Source organism: Cheilinus undulatus, linkage group 14 (assembly GCF_018320785.1).
Source record: "Cheilinus undulatus linkage group 14, ASM1832078v1, whole genome shotgun sequence".
Classification (NCBI taxonomy): Eukaryota; Metazoa; Chordata; class Actinopteri; order Labriformes; family Labridae; genus Cheilinus; species Cheilinus undulatus.
The window spans coordinates 42232393-42247206 of record NC_054878.1 but is presented as its reverse complement, the minus strand read 5'-3'; the positions used below and the strand labels follow the sequence as shown (position 1 = coordinate 42247206).

At 38.3% G+C, this 14814-nt stretch overlaps 1 protein-coding gene across 1 annotated transcript in view; it reads right to left on the bottom strand.

The window, feature by feature from the left end:
- LOC121521165 (trichohyalin-like) overlaps window positions 1-14814 on the bottom strand; it is a 51457-nt gene that overhangs the window by 8856 nt on the left and 27787 nt on the right. Inside the window, exons 12-31 of the mRNA XM_041804920.1 lie at window positions 14161-14199; window positions 13748-13783; window positions 13564-13632; window positions 12940-13011; window positions 12673-12720; window positions 11424-11477; window positions 11247-11294; window positions 10915-11139; window positions 9074-9115; window positions 8954-8992; window positions 8747-8779; window positions 8558-8605; window positions 8424-8474; window positions 5648-5695; window positions 5435-5479; window positions 5281-5331; window positions 5046-5147; window positions 4913-4948; window positions 1678-1722; window positions 1562-1588 (exon numbers count right to left, since the gene is read on the bottom strand). Coding sequence (XP_041660854.1) covers window positions 1562-1588; window positions 1678-1722; window positions 4913-4948; window positions 5046-5147; window positions 5281-5331; window positions 5435-5479; window positions 5648-5695; window positions 8424-8474; window positions 8558-8605; window positions 8747-8779; window positions 8954-8992; window positions 9074-9115; window positions 10915-11139; window positions 11247-11294; window positions 11424-11477; window positions 12673-12720; window positions 12940-13011; window positions 13564-13632; window positions 13748-13783; window positions 14161-14199 — 1158 coding nt within the window. The remainder of the gene's footprint in view (window positions 1-1561; window positions 1589-1677; window positions 1723-4912; window positions 4949-5045; window positions 5148-5280; window positions 5332-5434; window positions 5480-5647; window positions 5696-8423; window positions 8475-8557; window positions 8606-8746; window positions 8780-8953; window positions 8993-9073; window positions 9116-10914; window positions 11140-11246; window positions 11295-11423; window positions 11478-12672; window positions 12721-12939; window positions 13012-13563; window positions 13633-13747; window positions 13784-14160; window positions 14200-14814) is intronic.

Genomic DNA, 14814 nt, shown 5'->3' with positions numbered 1-14814 from the left:
GAACAGAGCACTAATACCCTTATTTAATAGGTTTTGGTTCACGGATTTAATCAATCCAGCTAAGTTATATTGTTGCTGTATTCATCAAAGACCATAATCTGTTCAGATGACTCAGGGCAGTTCAAAAGGGCAGTAATCAGCTCATCTCATTACGTTCTCTTATGCTCCTAATGTCATTAAAGAAGATGTCTATTCATACTGAGTTAACCAGTGGAAAAATGGAGGAAATCACTGAATACCTTATGCTTTACTGGAGGCTCTTTTCCCTCTTTCTATGGGCAAGCATACATGTGAAACATTACATTAAACATACACTTATGCATTGAACATGTGGAGGAATCTCAGGTTATCAAGGCGGTAAAAAATCTTAAATGTTTGCTACATTTTCAGAATAGTTGTCTTTCAGTTAGAAGGTCCTGGAAAAACTATACTCCTGATTAAAATTTTAAGACCAGCTAAAAAAAATTGCAGGAGTTTGCATTTTGCACTGTTGGATCTTAAGAAGGTTATAAGTAGAGCTTGAATATGCAAAAAGAAGTGAAACTAAAAAAAAATTGAGTAAGCAATTTATTGAAAACAATAATTAAACTGAAATAGGTTGTTGATCAGCTGATCAAAAATTTAAGACCATAGCCTTTAAAAGCCAAAATCTGCACAAAAATGTGGATTTAAGGTCATTTTCTGTCAGGCATTCACACTGTCATGACCTACTGATGGCAAAGGCAAAAAAGCTTTCTGTCTTTCAACGTGGTCAGATTGTTGAGCTGCATAAGCAAGGCCTCTCGCAACGCGCCAAATTTCTGAATAGAATAGTCAACTGTAGTCACAGGAACATCAAACTGCTTGGAGATGGTCTTATAACGTTTACCTTTAACATGCTTGTATACAGTTTTCTCTCTAATCTCCTGGGACAACTGTCTCCTTAGCTTTCTGTGCTCTATGTTCAGTGTGGTACACACTATGGTACCAAACAGCATTGTGACTACTTTTAACCCTTTAAATAGGCAGGCTGACCGATTACAAGTTTGAGACATCAGTGATGGTAATTACAGGACACTCCTGAGTTTAACACATCCCTATAGTCACATTATTTTACAGCTTTTCAAGGGGTACCATCAGTTTTGTCCCGGCTGGTTTCATTAGTTTGTTTTTTAATGATTCTGTTAAACCACAATTCAAAAGCAATGTCTCATTTTCATTAGTTAATTTTCATTTATTTATTTATTATTTCAGTGACCACTGTGGGTTTTCTTTCTTTAACGGAGGGGTGCCAACATATTTGTCCACTCGTGCAGCACCATAACTGTGTTTTCATGTACGGCTAACAGTGTAATGAGCAAACATTTCTTAAAGGTTGCAGTTTGTAACATTTTTGTCTTAATTTGTGTTTAAACTGGCATTGATGCTTTGTAACATTAGTTTAATTTTGTTTGGTAAATCTCCTCCACATGGAAACATAAAATCTCAGAGAAATTTCACATCTAAAGATCGTTCACATTCAAATAAGTGTTAATAGTCATTATGCTGCCTGCATGTGTTTGCTTTTGAGTGAAATACTTACTAGCTTTTGCTGGCTGTTTGTCTTTGTCTAAAACATGAGCAGAAGAGAAATTGATCAGTGACAAAAAAACATGTGCACATATTAAAATCCCAGCCATGTTCTGAGTCCATACAAACCTTGAGCCTCTTTGACTGATTTCTTTTCAGCTTTCTCAGCTTTGCCTGTGAGAGGGGAGACAGTCCTATTACAGCCTGCCAAATAACTCTGCATAATTGTGCTGTGTATTTAATATTCTTGCAAAATTATTCCCCTCTCAGTGTAATAAAGCTTGACATGTGGCTAATTACAGCGTTTATCATGCATTAAACAGCTCATTAAATCTCCTAATCTGTGACTCTGCTTCCAACACGTGTGATTTGTCCTGTAAGATGTCAGTTCAGACTTAACATTACAACCATTAGATTTGTATTTATTAGACATTCATTCTTTTGTTCACTTTCTTTCCTCCAAAGCTTTATAAATTTCCTCCAGTGCTGTCGAGCGATCAATACGAGCAGAAAATTGATTCTAATCTTGAAGTGAAAGCTCCCCACAGATTTTCTAAATATTGATGAAATAAAAATATTACTCATGTGTTTCCAACAACCACAGCAGTGTTTAGAGCCTCTCTTCTGAGGATAACTTTAACATTATAATAATTAAAATGTGTAGAATCATGCCTCCTTCAAACTGGTAAAAGCAAAGGCAAAATCAAACAGACAAAAAAAATGTACAACCCAAATTCCAAAAAAGTTAGGGCGCTGTGTTTGCTCCAAAGAACAGAAGGCAGAGACTGTCAAATCTCATAAACCAATATTTTATTCACAATAAACATTAACAACAAGTCAGATGTTGAACTGAGACATTTTACTATTTAAGGAAAATATTAGCTCATTTTGAATTTGATGGCAGCAGTACATCTCAAAAACGCAGGGACAGGGCCATGTTTACTATCGTGTAGCATCCTCTCTTCTTTTAACAACAGTCTGTAACATCTGGGAAGTGAGGATGGAGTTTATGGAGAGGAGTATCATCCCATTCTTGTCAGATGTAGGATTCGAGCTGTTCAACAGTCCTGTTCTTCTTTGCCAGATTTTTCATTTTATGATGATCTAAATGTTTTCTCTTGGTGAAAGGTCTAGACTGCAGGCAGGTAAGTTCTAAATACAGTGTCTTCTACTGTGAAACCATGCTGTTGTGATGGATGTAGTTTAGCATTGTCTTGCTGAGATAGTCAAGGCCTTCCCTGAAAAAGACGTTGACTGGTTGGAAGCATTTGTTACCCTAAAAGCTCTTTCTACTTTCCAGCATTGAAAGTTTCTTTCCAGATGTGTCAGCTGCCCACGCCATAGACACTAATGCAACCCCATACCATCAGAGATGCAGACCTATGAACTGTGTCTTCAGGATACGGCATTCACCAGATTTCAAAATTTGATTCATCTGACCACCAAACAGTTTTCCATTTTCCCTCAGTTCATTTTAATGAGCTTTTTCCCAGAGAAGACAGCAGTGTTTCTGGATCCTGTTCACATTTGGCTTCTTTTCATGATACAGTTTTAACTTGAGTTTGTGGATGGCATGGCCGTTTGTGTTGACAGACGATGATTTCTGGAAGTGTTCCTGGGCCCATGCAGAGATTCATGCAGAATCATGTCTGTTTTTAATGCAGTGGCCTCTGAAGGCCTAAAGATCAGGAGCATCCAATACTGACCTTCGACCTTGTCTCTTGTGCAGAGATTCCCCAGATTCTCTAAATCTTTTGATGATATTAAGGACCGTAAATGTTGGAGTACTCAAAGTCATTTTTCTGAAATTAATCCACAATTTTTTGATGCAGTTTTTTGCCCTCTGCCCATCTTTACTTCACAGAGACTCTGCCTCATGTTGTTAGTCATCATTCATGTTACTGACTTTTGCCAAGTTTACATACTTAGTTTTAAAATGCGCCAGCAGCTTTCAACACTAATACTACTTACTTTTTCCAGCCTTTTGTTGCCCATCCCTACTTTTCTGAGATGTATTGCTGCCACCAAATTCAAAATGAGCAAATATTTTTCTTGAAATGGTAAAATGTCTCAGTTTCAACAGCTGATATGTTGTTTATGTTCTATTGTGAATAAAATATTGGTTTATGATAGGAGTGTAATGGTTCACAGAAAGCACAATTCAGTTCGTTGTCAAAAAGAAGCAGAAATTACCCGACATGCTAAACGGCCCATTTCATGCAGTCACTGCATAGATATATTTGCCTGATGATAGATATGGAGGCTGGCAAATCCATCTGCTTTGGAAGGTTAGAGCCAAAAGTCACAGATTTATGAGTCTAGATTCCCCCACTTCTTTACTGTTATTATATCAAAACTATCAGTGATAGTTGGTGATGTATTGAACATGAGACAAAAAAGGAAAACAAAATAAAAAGCAAAACAGAAATTAACAGCCTAATATCTCCCGTTTTGAAACTCTTGAAATGGCTAAAATGTAAAATGCTTATTAATATACATGCATTTCAGAGCAGTGTGCCATATTTACAATTTATGAAGGGTGCTGTGACACCATTCTTGGAACAAAAAAGCTGGTGCAGTGGTTAATAGTGCGCTTGCCAATAGCAATCACTCAAGAATGTGGGTGAATACCAATTGCTACATTTGTTTGCTTGTTTTTAATGGTTTGTATGTCTTTGTTGTGGGACTACATAAACCGAACTGTGACAGTTTGGGAAGAGGCCAGCAGGTCTTGCTGCTCCACTGTTCTTGCTGCAGGCTTCCTCCTCTTCTTCTTTTGTTGTTTAATAGTCGCTAAACATTTACAAGCATTGCTACCCACTAGATTAGTGGGCAAATACCATCATATTTCTATGCATTTTTCAAAGGTTTTAAAAGAATATATTTGTTGTGTAGTTAGCTAGCCAATTCAATGAAATGGCAGAACGCACGATTTTCTTTCAGGAAATATCCTGTTTGTTGGATTTTTGGAGGAAAAAGACAAGTACAACATCCTGATGAAGTTTTAAGCACCCAGGCCAGATTGGTTTCACTGTAGTTCTCTACCCAGGTCAGACTTTTATGTAGCACCCAGGAAGGTCAGCTGGATAAATGTTAATGCTCCCACTTCAGATATTAAAAGATACTCTACTATGCTTTAACTATGCAACATAACATTGTATAGCACTAACAATTTCAAATAAAGATATGGTATGCCATGGTATGGTATTGTAACTTTATCTTAAACTCTGCTCTAGAGCACAGCTAATTGGGATCCTAACAAATAAACCACCACTTAATAAAATAAAAGCTGGTGGGGAGAAAACATGTCTATGGCCAAACTGTTAATGTCCAACCCAGCAAACATGCACATATTTAAACTTACTTTTCTTCTCTGCTGATAATTTTGTCCTTGTCTTGGCTGAAAGTAAAAAAATAACATATAAACAAAGAGCTTCTCTCGTCAGAGTCCTTCATCACAGACCCTGAAAGCTGACAGTGAGACTCTGACTTATTACCTGCTTCAGGTTTCTCCTCCTTCGCCTGAGCAGTTGCGTTCGCCCTCCTCACACCTTCTAGTCTCGATCTCAGTCTGATCGGCCGTGGATGTGGCTCTGCATCTGTGTAACACCGAAAACATGGCATTAAATTCTGTAAAAGCATCTGCACAAGCAGAAGACGGATGCCCTGAATTTTAGGATCAATGTGAGAACAAAATGTCATTTCTGTGACTTTGTTCATGCTCACTTTTACCTTTCTTTGCTGCAGATGCTTTGGCTTTACTTTTGACAGGTGCTGCTGCTTCTAAAAGAAGCAAAACCAATTAGTTTCCAATCATCTTCCGTGTCATTGATGTGAATGATGATTAGCTTTATGCAAATGAACAAATGTCAGCATGTGCAGCTACCTGTCTTTTCTGAGGCTGATTTCCTCTTCTTTGGAGCTGCAGGCTCTAAAATAATGAGCAACAAGACATGATTACTGGTCGGGATCATTTGTTTTTTTCTGTGTAATATTAGCAGCTCCTTCACATTGATGAGGAGGTTGTTTCTGTAGGTTTAAAAGCATTTTCTAATTGTTTACACCTTCTGTGATAGCCTCTGGCTAAATGTCATTTTACCTTTCTTAGCAGCTGCAACAGTTTTAGTTTTCTCTTTGGCAGCTGGCTCTGTAAAAACAAACAAATACAGTCTTTTCCACATATTTCGGGCCACCCAGGTTCATTTAAAGCCACCCAAGTACATTTGCTGACAGGTTTGTCTTTATTTTTACACATGCATACAGTCAACATCTGCATGCATTCATCTCAGGTCTTCGCACGTCTTTTAAAAGAAATGTTTTTCAGTTCTGTTAAAGAAGTTTTCTGTATTTTTAAGAAGGATTGTATGAGGTAATTGCGCTGCCCCTTCGAACAGGGAACACTCAGGGAAGCTAGGCTATACAGCGCCACAGGCAGGTATAGTTTCTCCACTTAATTTTGCAAGTTCATGTAAAAATGGGCGGAAAAACAATGTTGGCTCAACTGCACTCCATAACAATTTTTGACGCGTTTTATTTTTCACCCAGAAAGCCTCTGTGTTTGGAACTATTTCCAATGTGAGCTCCAGCTACTAGCTATGTGTTCTTCCACCTCACAGTATCTGATCAGCTGTTTGTGTAAGCTGGCAGGAAACAAGAAGTATCTATGCTAAAACAACATTAAAATGTGCAATCTAGACTAGACAATTCCATCCCATTTACTGTGGATACAGGGGGAGAGTACACAGAGGAACAAATTCTACAGACAGAGATGTAGCGGGAAGAAAGAAAGAGGAGAGAAACTTTAATGGAGACTTCTTAGAGATCCAAGCTACCTTGTGGTGTAGGTGTGGAAACTATGAGATTGTGAACAATGAGAGCAGGATTTCACAACACTTCTTCAGGACATTTCTGATCAAGGATAGCGGCTCACAGGCGCCTGCAGCCTGCATCACTCCCCACCCAGAGTTCCCTGCCTTAATGAATGCCGTTGTTGTGGAACACTGTGGGAAACTGAGCTGAAGTTACTGATTTGATCTCAAAATGGTGTTTTATTTTCTCAGAAGAATTCCGCAGTTGCAAACAACTGCTCAGATACTTTTAGGTAGAGGACCATGTAGTTGGTAGTCAAATCTCATTTTGCAAAATGATGCCAAACACTGAGGCACTCAGGGTGAAAAATGCTAATGCTTCAAAAATGTTCAAAACAGCCTGCAACTGAGCTAATTTTTTTGTCCAAAACTCTCTAAATTATGAATAGGGATGTGAAATGATAAGATTTTAATAACACTGATGTCACTGGCAATTATTCTTATCAATTCAGTTTTTTATTGATTTCTTCCTGTGAATTTTCTTATATGGTAAAGTTAGACTATGCAGGTTTTCACTGAGGGCAGCACGGCGGCGCAGTGGTTAGCACTGTTGCCTCACAGGTTGCTGGTTCGCTTCCCGAACAGGGCCTATCTGTGCGGAGTTTGCATGTTCTCCCCGTGCATGCGTGGGTTCTCTCCAGGTACTCCGGCTTCCTCCCACCACCAAAAACATGCTCATTAGGTTAATTGATCACTCTAAATTGGCCGTAGGTGTGAATGTGAGCGTGCCTGGTTGTCTGTCTCTATATGTCAGCCCTGCGATTGACAGGCGACCAGTCCAGGGTGTACCCCGCCTCTCGCCCAATGACAGCTGGGATAGGCCCCAGCCCACCCCCGACCCGGAATGGAATAAGGGGTATAGAAAATGGATGGATGGATGGATGGAGGTTTTCACTGTTAAAAACTCAAATTTTATTGAGTCTCTTTTTCTCTGAACACTCACCTTCAGTGAGAGTCAATGACAAGCACACTCTAATTACTGGCTATAACAAACAGTTAAGATAACTAAAAATGTTAAACATCAAGTGTCTGGGAGGAGAGCACTCTAAAATGCACAAAAGTTCTCTTTTTGTTGGAAATGTCTCAGTTTTAACAAACTGCTCTCTGGATCTTAAATCTCTGAATTGAATTAGATTACAATACGACTGCTCATTTTCTTTAAAGGATAAACCCTTAAAATAAATAAAACTAGTCACTGGATCCAAGATCTCTGGACGTACAAAATAAATTGAAATCTTGGACAAAATGAACAGTTATTGTGCAAAAAGACTGTTTGTCATACGCTGCCTGCTGCGCTGCTGCGCTGCTTTTGCCTGTTTTTATGACTGTCCGCCATTTTTTCCTCTTCTTCCCTCTTCTTGCTCGTTTCACCATTCATGAGCCCATGTTTTTCAAAACACGTGAAAGTAAGGCATTGATAAGGGAATCATTAAGATTAAATGTGAATGATGTCATTGGATTGCACCAATTGGAATCGGTTCTCAACTGGACCTGGTTCTTGATTACTATCCCTAATTACGTGGATCAGCTATAACCTTCTGTGGTGATGCATAGCTTAGCTTCCTCAAGCACATTAAGAGGCAAGAATCGGAAATCTCTGGACTAATGCCACTACTGTTGCCAAGTATCTCAAACAAACCAACTTCAAAAATACTGAAAAATCTCTTTAAATACTGCCTTGATAGCTCATTTGTTTCAGCCATTGTTTACTGGCTTGCAGTTCAACCAAACTCTGCTGTAGCTACCACCTTGCTCTCTTCTGATTGGACAATGATTGGTCATATTTTTCAGGCTGGTAACAAATGATTCAGCTTGAGGCTTTGCAGGATGGATCTGCCTGATAACAGACATGGAATACGGCCAATCCATCAGCTTTGCAAGGTTACGATATTTGGCTGAGTTTGGACATGACAGGGATTAATTCGGCCTTATGGGGTTGATTCATTACTCCCTGAAGTTGTTGCTTTTTGCAGTCAATATTTGTTTGTTCTCCTAAGGTGTCATTACCTTTCTTTGCCACAGCAGCACTTTTGGATTTCTCTTTTTTTGCTGCTGGTTCTGCAACAGAAAACACATAAAATAAACATAATACGATGAATTAAACTCAATATTGCTTAAAACAAACTTTAGTGTGTTTTCACCTTTCTTTGCAGTTTCAGCTTTGGCCTTTTGTTTTGTATCAGCAGCATCTAAAAAGAAGAAAAACACTGAGTTCTGCCTGTATGTTCATAGCAAAGCACGGCTCAGATTATTATGTATGACACGTATGAATAGCATTCAAGTGAGCGGCACAGAAAACACCAATTTGCAGCGCTGTAAACATAAATTACCTTTTTTTGTTTTCTCCTTGGCTGCTGTCGGCTCTGAGGAGATAATTAAAGTGAAACGGCCAAGCGGAGTTAATTTTCCATAATGAATGCATTCATACTGAACATTTTGCTGTTGTACTACAACACTGTAAAATGATGCAGCTGGAGTGTTACGGCATTAATCCAGTTTACTGATAAATAAAGCAGATCTGAAAAAGCATGCTTTACCTTTTCCTGAATCAGCAGCCTTGGTTTTCTTCTTTTCAGCTAAAAATGATTAGAACTCATTTAAGATTTACAACATTAATTAAAGAAAAATATTCGACATATGCAGCTGAAAATGAATACCTCTCTTGGCAGGAGCAGCCTTTACTTCCTCTTCAGCAGGCTCTGGTTGTTTAGAAGAGAAAACTTTCATTTAACAGCACATTTTTAAACCACAAAATCCCAACAAGGAGATTTTTTTACTGCTGTGACAGAGCCTAAACATAACACTGCTCAAGATCTAAATCACTGTTTTAAAGAGACGTTCAGTTCCGTAAAAGGTTTTTGTTGTTTTTAATTTAAGTTAGAGTTTCTTCTTAAAACTTAAAGTACAGTCCTACTTAAAAAAGCTGAGAAACACGACCAAATCCTTTTTTACCCCATATTAAAATTTTAGCATAAAGACAAGATATTTAGTGCTCAAATGAATTAACTATATTGTTTTATTGAAACTGCACATATCTTAATGCTAGAATTTGTGGTTTGTCTGTCTGTTTGTCTCAATTTGCACGCCACACTGTTGCTCCTATCCTTGATATTTCTCAGAAGACTCCTTGGATGTACTGGTTCGAAACTGGTGCCAAGAAAAAAAATCATAAATATGTTCAAATTTTCTATAAACTCCAATAATGTTGCATCAAGTCTTTATTAGAGAAGTTCTGTTCCGTTCCATTCAAGTTGGATGTCAGAGTTACAACTTAAAAAAAGTAAGTGACAGAGCTTGGTAGCTAGCTCTTGTGCTACCTACCGAGATGTGCTACTTTGCTTTTGTGCACATTGGGTGAATGAAAGAATCACTCCTGAAAGGTTCACACTAAACAATGGTGTGAGTTTCTCCACTTTGTGAAAGACTGTGTGGACTAAAGACTAACCGTCTATGAACAGCGTTCTTCTAACTGAGAGGAATTTTCACCATCCACAGTCAAAATATCACCAAAAGATTCAGAGAAATCTCTGCATGTAAAGGGTAAGGATGAAAACCAACACTGAATGCCTGTGACTTTTAACCTCTCAGGCAGCCCTGCATTAAAAACCATCTTCATTCTGTGATGGATATTACAACGTGGGCTCAGGAAAACTCCAGAAAACCAGTGTCAGTTAACACAGTACCTCACTGCATCTAGAAATGTAATTTAGGACTCTACCATGCAAGGCCATAGTCATATATCAACAACATCCAGAGGCTCCAGAACTTTCCTGGACCTGAGCTCATCTGAGACAGACCGACCTAAAGTATCAAAGTGTGCCGTGGTCTGACGAGTCCACATTCCAAATTGTTTTCGAAAATAAAGGCTGTCAAGTCCTCAAGCCAAAGAGGGAAAGGGCCACCCAGATTGTTATCAACACAAAGTTCAAAAGCATCTGTGATGGTGTGGGGTGTACTAGTGCCAATGGCACAGGTCACTTGTACTTCTGAGAAAGCAGCATTAATACTGAGAGGTGCAGACAGATTTTGGAGCAACATGTGCTTCTAGTCCACATTCTGTATGAGTTACAACAGCATGGCTTCACAGTGAAAGAGCGGGGGTACTAGACTGGCATGCATGCAGTCCGAACCTGTCTACCATTGAACTGCATGGTGCATTATGAAGGGCAAAACACGACAATGCACTGTTGAGCATTTTATAATTCACAGTGGGAATGGGAAGAGTTCCAGCATCAGTTCCAACATTTTTTGGAACATTTTGGAGGCATCTAATTCAGACTGCTTGCATATTTCAAAAGTAACAATTAAATGAATCAGTTTGAACATTAAATATCTCGTCTTTGTGCTACATTCAGTTAACTAAACATTGGAAAGGATTTGAAAATCAATGTATTCTGTATTTACTTATATTCAACACAATGTCCCAACTTTTTTGAAATTAGGATTTGCATATACATCGGAGACCATAAAGAAATTAAGGTGGTACCCATTCTCTCACCATGGACCGGGGCTTCAGCAGCTGGAGCTTCTGGTTCTGCAGCATCAGGCTGAAGTGGTTCCACTGGTGGTACTGGCTTGACTGGCTCTTGCTGAGGCGGCGGTGGAGGCTGCATCACTGGTGAAGGATATGGCTGATACTGAGGGTACAGCGGCTGATAAAGAGGCTGCAGAGGTGGAGCTCCAGGCTGGACAGGGTGAGCAGTCAGGACGGGAGCAGAGGGAGCTGTTTGAAGAGGGGAAATACAGAGAAAGAAATGATTAAAACATTTTGAATGTGTTTTTTTTTCTGATGTTATTGCACTTTAATCAGACGTAAGAGCAAATAAATACCTTGCATTGTTGGTGGTGGATACGGGTTGTCTGTGACGACATGATGGACTGAAAAAAAAGATTATTTCACTTGTTTTTGCATATTTGTATGAAGAGGTAAAGAAGAGAGCTCCCCTCATCCCTCAGATATCTTTAACCTTTAATGGTGACTTTCTTTGCATAGTTTTTGTGACTTACCGTACCAGCCAGGAGGAGATGGGCAGTAGACGGGTGCAGGTCTGCAAGGGCCAACTGGGGCCAGACAAAAAAAAGGCTCTGGGTCACAAATGAATAACTAAATGCTAGATAATGAGAAACTAATGAAAAGATTATTAATTAATAAAAAAAGCTCTGTGGCACCAGCACTTAGAGGAGTCCTAGTGTGCAAAACTTCTTCCATTCGCCTTTCCAAATCATGTCCAATCAATTTAATTTACCACAGGTGGACTCCAGTCAAGGTATAGAAACATCTCAGCAAAGATCCAGAGAAATGAAAGGGACCTGAGCTAATTTTACAGTGTTTATGCAGAGTTGTTGTCTGCAAAGTCTCTCCCATCTCAGCTGCTGAAGCTTGAATCTCCTCCAGAGTAGTCATAGGTGTCTGGGTGGCCTCTTTTACTAGTCTCCTTCTTGCGCACTCACTCAGTTTGTGAGGCAACCTGATCTAGGCAGATTTACACAAGTGCCATATTAATCTCAGACATCCATTTCTTGATGGATTTAACTGAACTCTGGGGGATGTTTAGTGACTTGATGTTTTTTGTGTCCATCTCCTGACCTATACTTTTTAATAACCTTTTCTCTGAGTTGCACGGAGTGTTCTTTTGTCTTCACGGTGTAATGTTAGCCAGGAATACTGATTAACCAGTGACTGGTTAATGGTTATTCAGTTTTAAAATGTTTCCTGGTGGAGCCAGACTCTGCTTGCCAACAAATCCACGTTGTGTGAGAGGGGGAGCAGTACTGAGGGCTTCAGTTGCTCCTATAGAGCAAAAAATGGAACCTTCACATGTTAGGGCTTAAATGTCAAAGTGAAAATGGATTTCTTGAAAAGCAAAATAAGGGAATTTTAAAAATGCATAAGTTGTGATTAACTGAGATTCAGAAATGCTGAGATTAATCAAGATTTAATTTTCTTTTTGACAGCCCTAGCTTGTAAAATTAGGAGAGAAGCTGCTCATATCCACCTTTTAACTCATGGTTAACTAGCACTTAGGCCCTTATTCGTTCCCTAAACTACACTAAAAATTAAGTACATTATCTGATAGTCATTGTTTGAGAAGAAATCAATATTCCTTGTAAAAAATGAGGAGTTACTCACCATCTAAATTTGGACTAATGGTTAACTAAAATTTTTAAGTGTTACTGATGTTTGCATCATCCAAAGTAGTTTTTTACAAAGGTACAAAGATCTTTTAAATGCAACAAAAAATGACACGTCTTTTACCATCTTGTCCAGATTCTGAGGCATCTTCTTTTTTTTTGGTCTCTGTCTCTGTAAAGGAAAACAATCCAATAAAAAATATCTCTTTAACACTTAGTTGTGATTTGTTGGCCAGCAACCACCCAAATTTCTAACTTAACTCTTGTATGCATAATTGGTGATTAACTGGGCAAGACTGTCAATTTATTTACAGAGAACCAACAAGAATTCATTAACAAATACTTGGTAGAAATATAAACCCTAAATTTATCTGAGTTATAACCATCTTACCTACTGCTGCTGCTGCTGCTGCTGCAGCTGCTGCTGCTGCTGCCGCAGTCTTGGCCTTTTCTGCTTTCTTGGCTGTTTGTTGGCATTCATAGAAGAAAACATTTAATTAATACAAGTTTTGAGAAGTTTTATGTTCTTATATTGAAAAACCTACAACATCAAAATAAAAAGGAAATGCTAAAAAAAAATATGCAAAAAAACAAAAACAGAATCTTTTCAGGATTTTTTTACAGCCTTTTTTCTTCCAATTTCCACTCAGTTTCAGCTTTGTCAGTGTATGTTCACAACCAGCTACATAATTTTGGTGTGTGTATTTGGAAAAAAAGGCGAAAACTCTGACCATCTGCTCTAGAGCTCTCAGTTTTCCAGTGGATAGTGCAAACAATCCTGCAGACTTCCACCGCACGACTGATTTTGTTTACAACACAGAATTTATTCAGAAAATCCCATCACTCTAACAGCATCAAAATCTGCACATTTATGCCATTTATTTGTGTTGGTCTAGGTGTGCAAAGACATAAATTTGCTGCTGGTTCTGACCTCAAATTAACAGATGAGAAAAGAAAAAAAATCTAAAACAGAGAAGTATTTTTATGAACACAGCCCAAGCTTCAATCAAAGTACCTCTGAGAAGAAGAGGACTTCTCTTGATCCTCCTGACTTGTGCCCCCAGACCGGGAATTCTCGGTAAAGCTGCAACACAAACACATAATTAATGAAACTACAACTACAGCAAGTATCAGTTATTTTGTTTACTGTTCAAGACAAAAGCAATGTAAATAAGGTTAGCTATAGAGTTTAGTATTACCTTTCTTTGTTGGCTCTGTTTTTAAAGCTTCACGATCTAAAAATTTTAAATAAAGAGATTATAAATGTGCCAATTTATAGGACCTTAAATGAAAGGATAGGAATAATAACACAGAGGGATTCTAGCTCCACTTTATCTTTTAGTATCTTTGTCACATTTTCATTAAAAGAGCAGAAGTAAGGAGCTCTAGAGAATTAAAGACTTTCCAGTTGTGAATTCTACCTCCAAACATGCATTTGCTCCCAATCCAGACTCCATCAATCAAAGTTTAAGCAACGCTAAAGGATGCCGATTGCTCTGAAACACCTCATTCATCAACTTCATTATTGTAGATTGGCTTTACACAGATTAGAAGTTTTCTGGCTTGAATGAGAATCTTTTCATTTAAAACTTCAAGCTGTTATCATCAGTACCTTTCCTCCTTCTGACAGCAGAAACTCTCCTCGGAGCCTCTGAAAGCACAAACAAAAAAAAAAAATCTCAGACTTGAGGACTAAACACCGTGCTTTAAAAGGGGATTTCTTCTTCTGTAAGCACAGAGGAAGAACAATAAAACTGTGCATTTATTAAAACAAATCAATATCAGTTTCAAGCATAAACACTGTTAGGCAGGAAGTCTTATGGGTCTACATTTTACAGAATTATGAATTTAAATGCAGCAGGTACTTAGATTTAACAGGGCCCTTGTGGTAAACTCTTAAATTACAAAACCAGAGGAGCCGCCTGTAGTTAGCAGAGCTAGACTTTAAAAACAGAAGCATAGAAGAGTCCATGTCAAACACCTGTAAAAGTTGGCCTTTGTTATTGTGCTGTGAATAATTGCTCTACCCAGTTCTTCAATGCTATGAGCTAATCATACACTCAGCTACACAATGCACCTGGTTCATAGCTCTACATAGAAAAGCATTAGAAACTTAGATTTTTTCTGCAGGTTTATTGAAATTTATATAGTTCTAACTCAAAATATAATGCTAAAAAATTCTTTTCACAATAATCACAACCTAAAATATCACAATTATCAGTATTAGTACGGTGTTGTTATGATTTGCTGAAAATCTAAAAAGCTA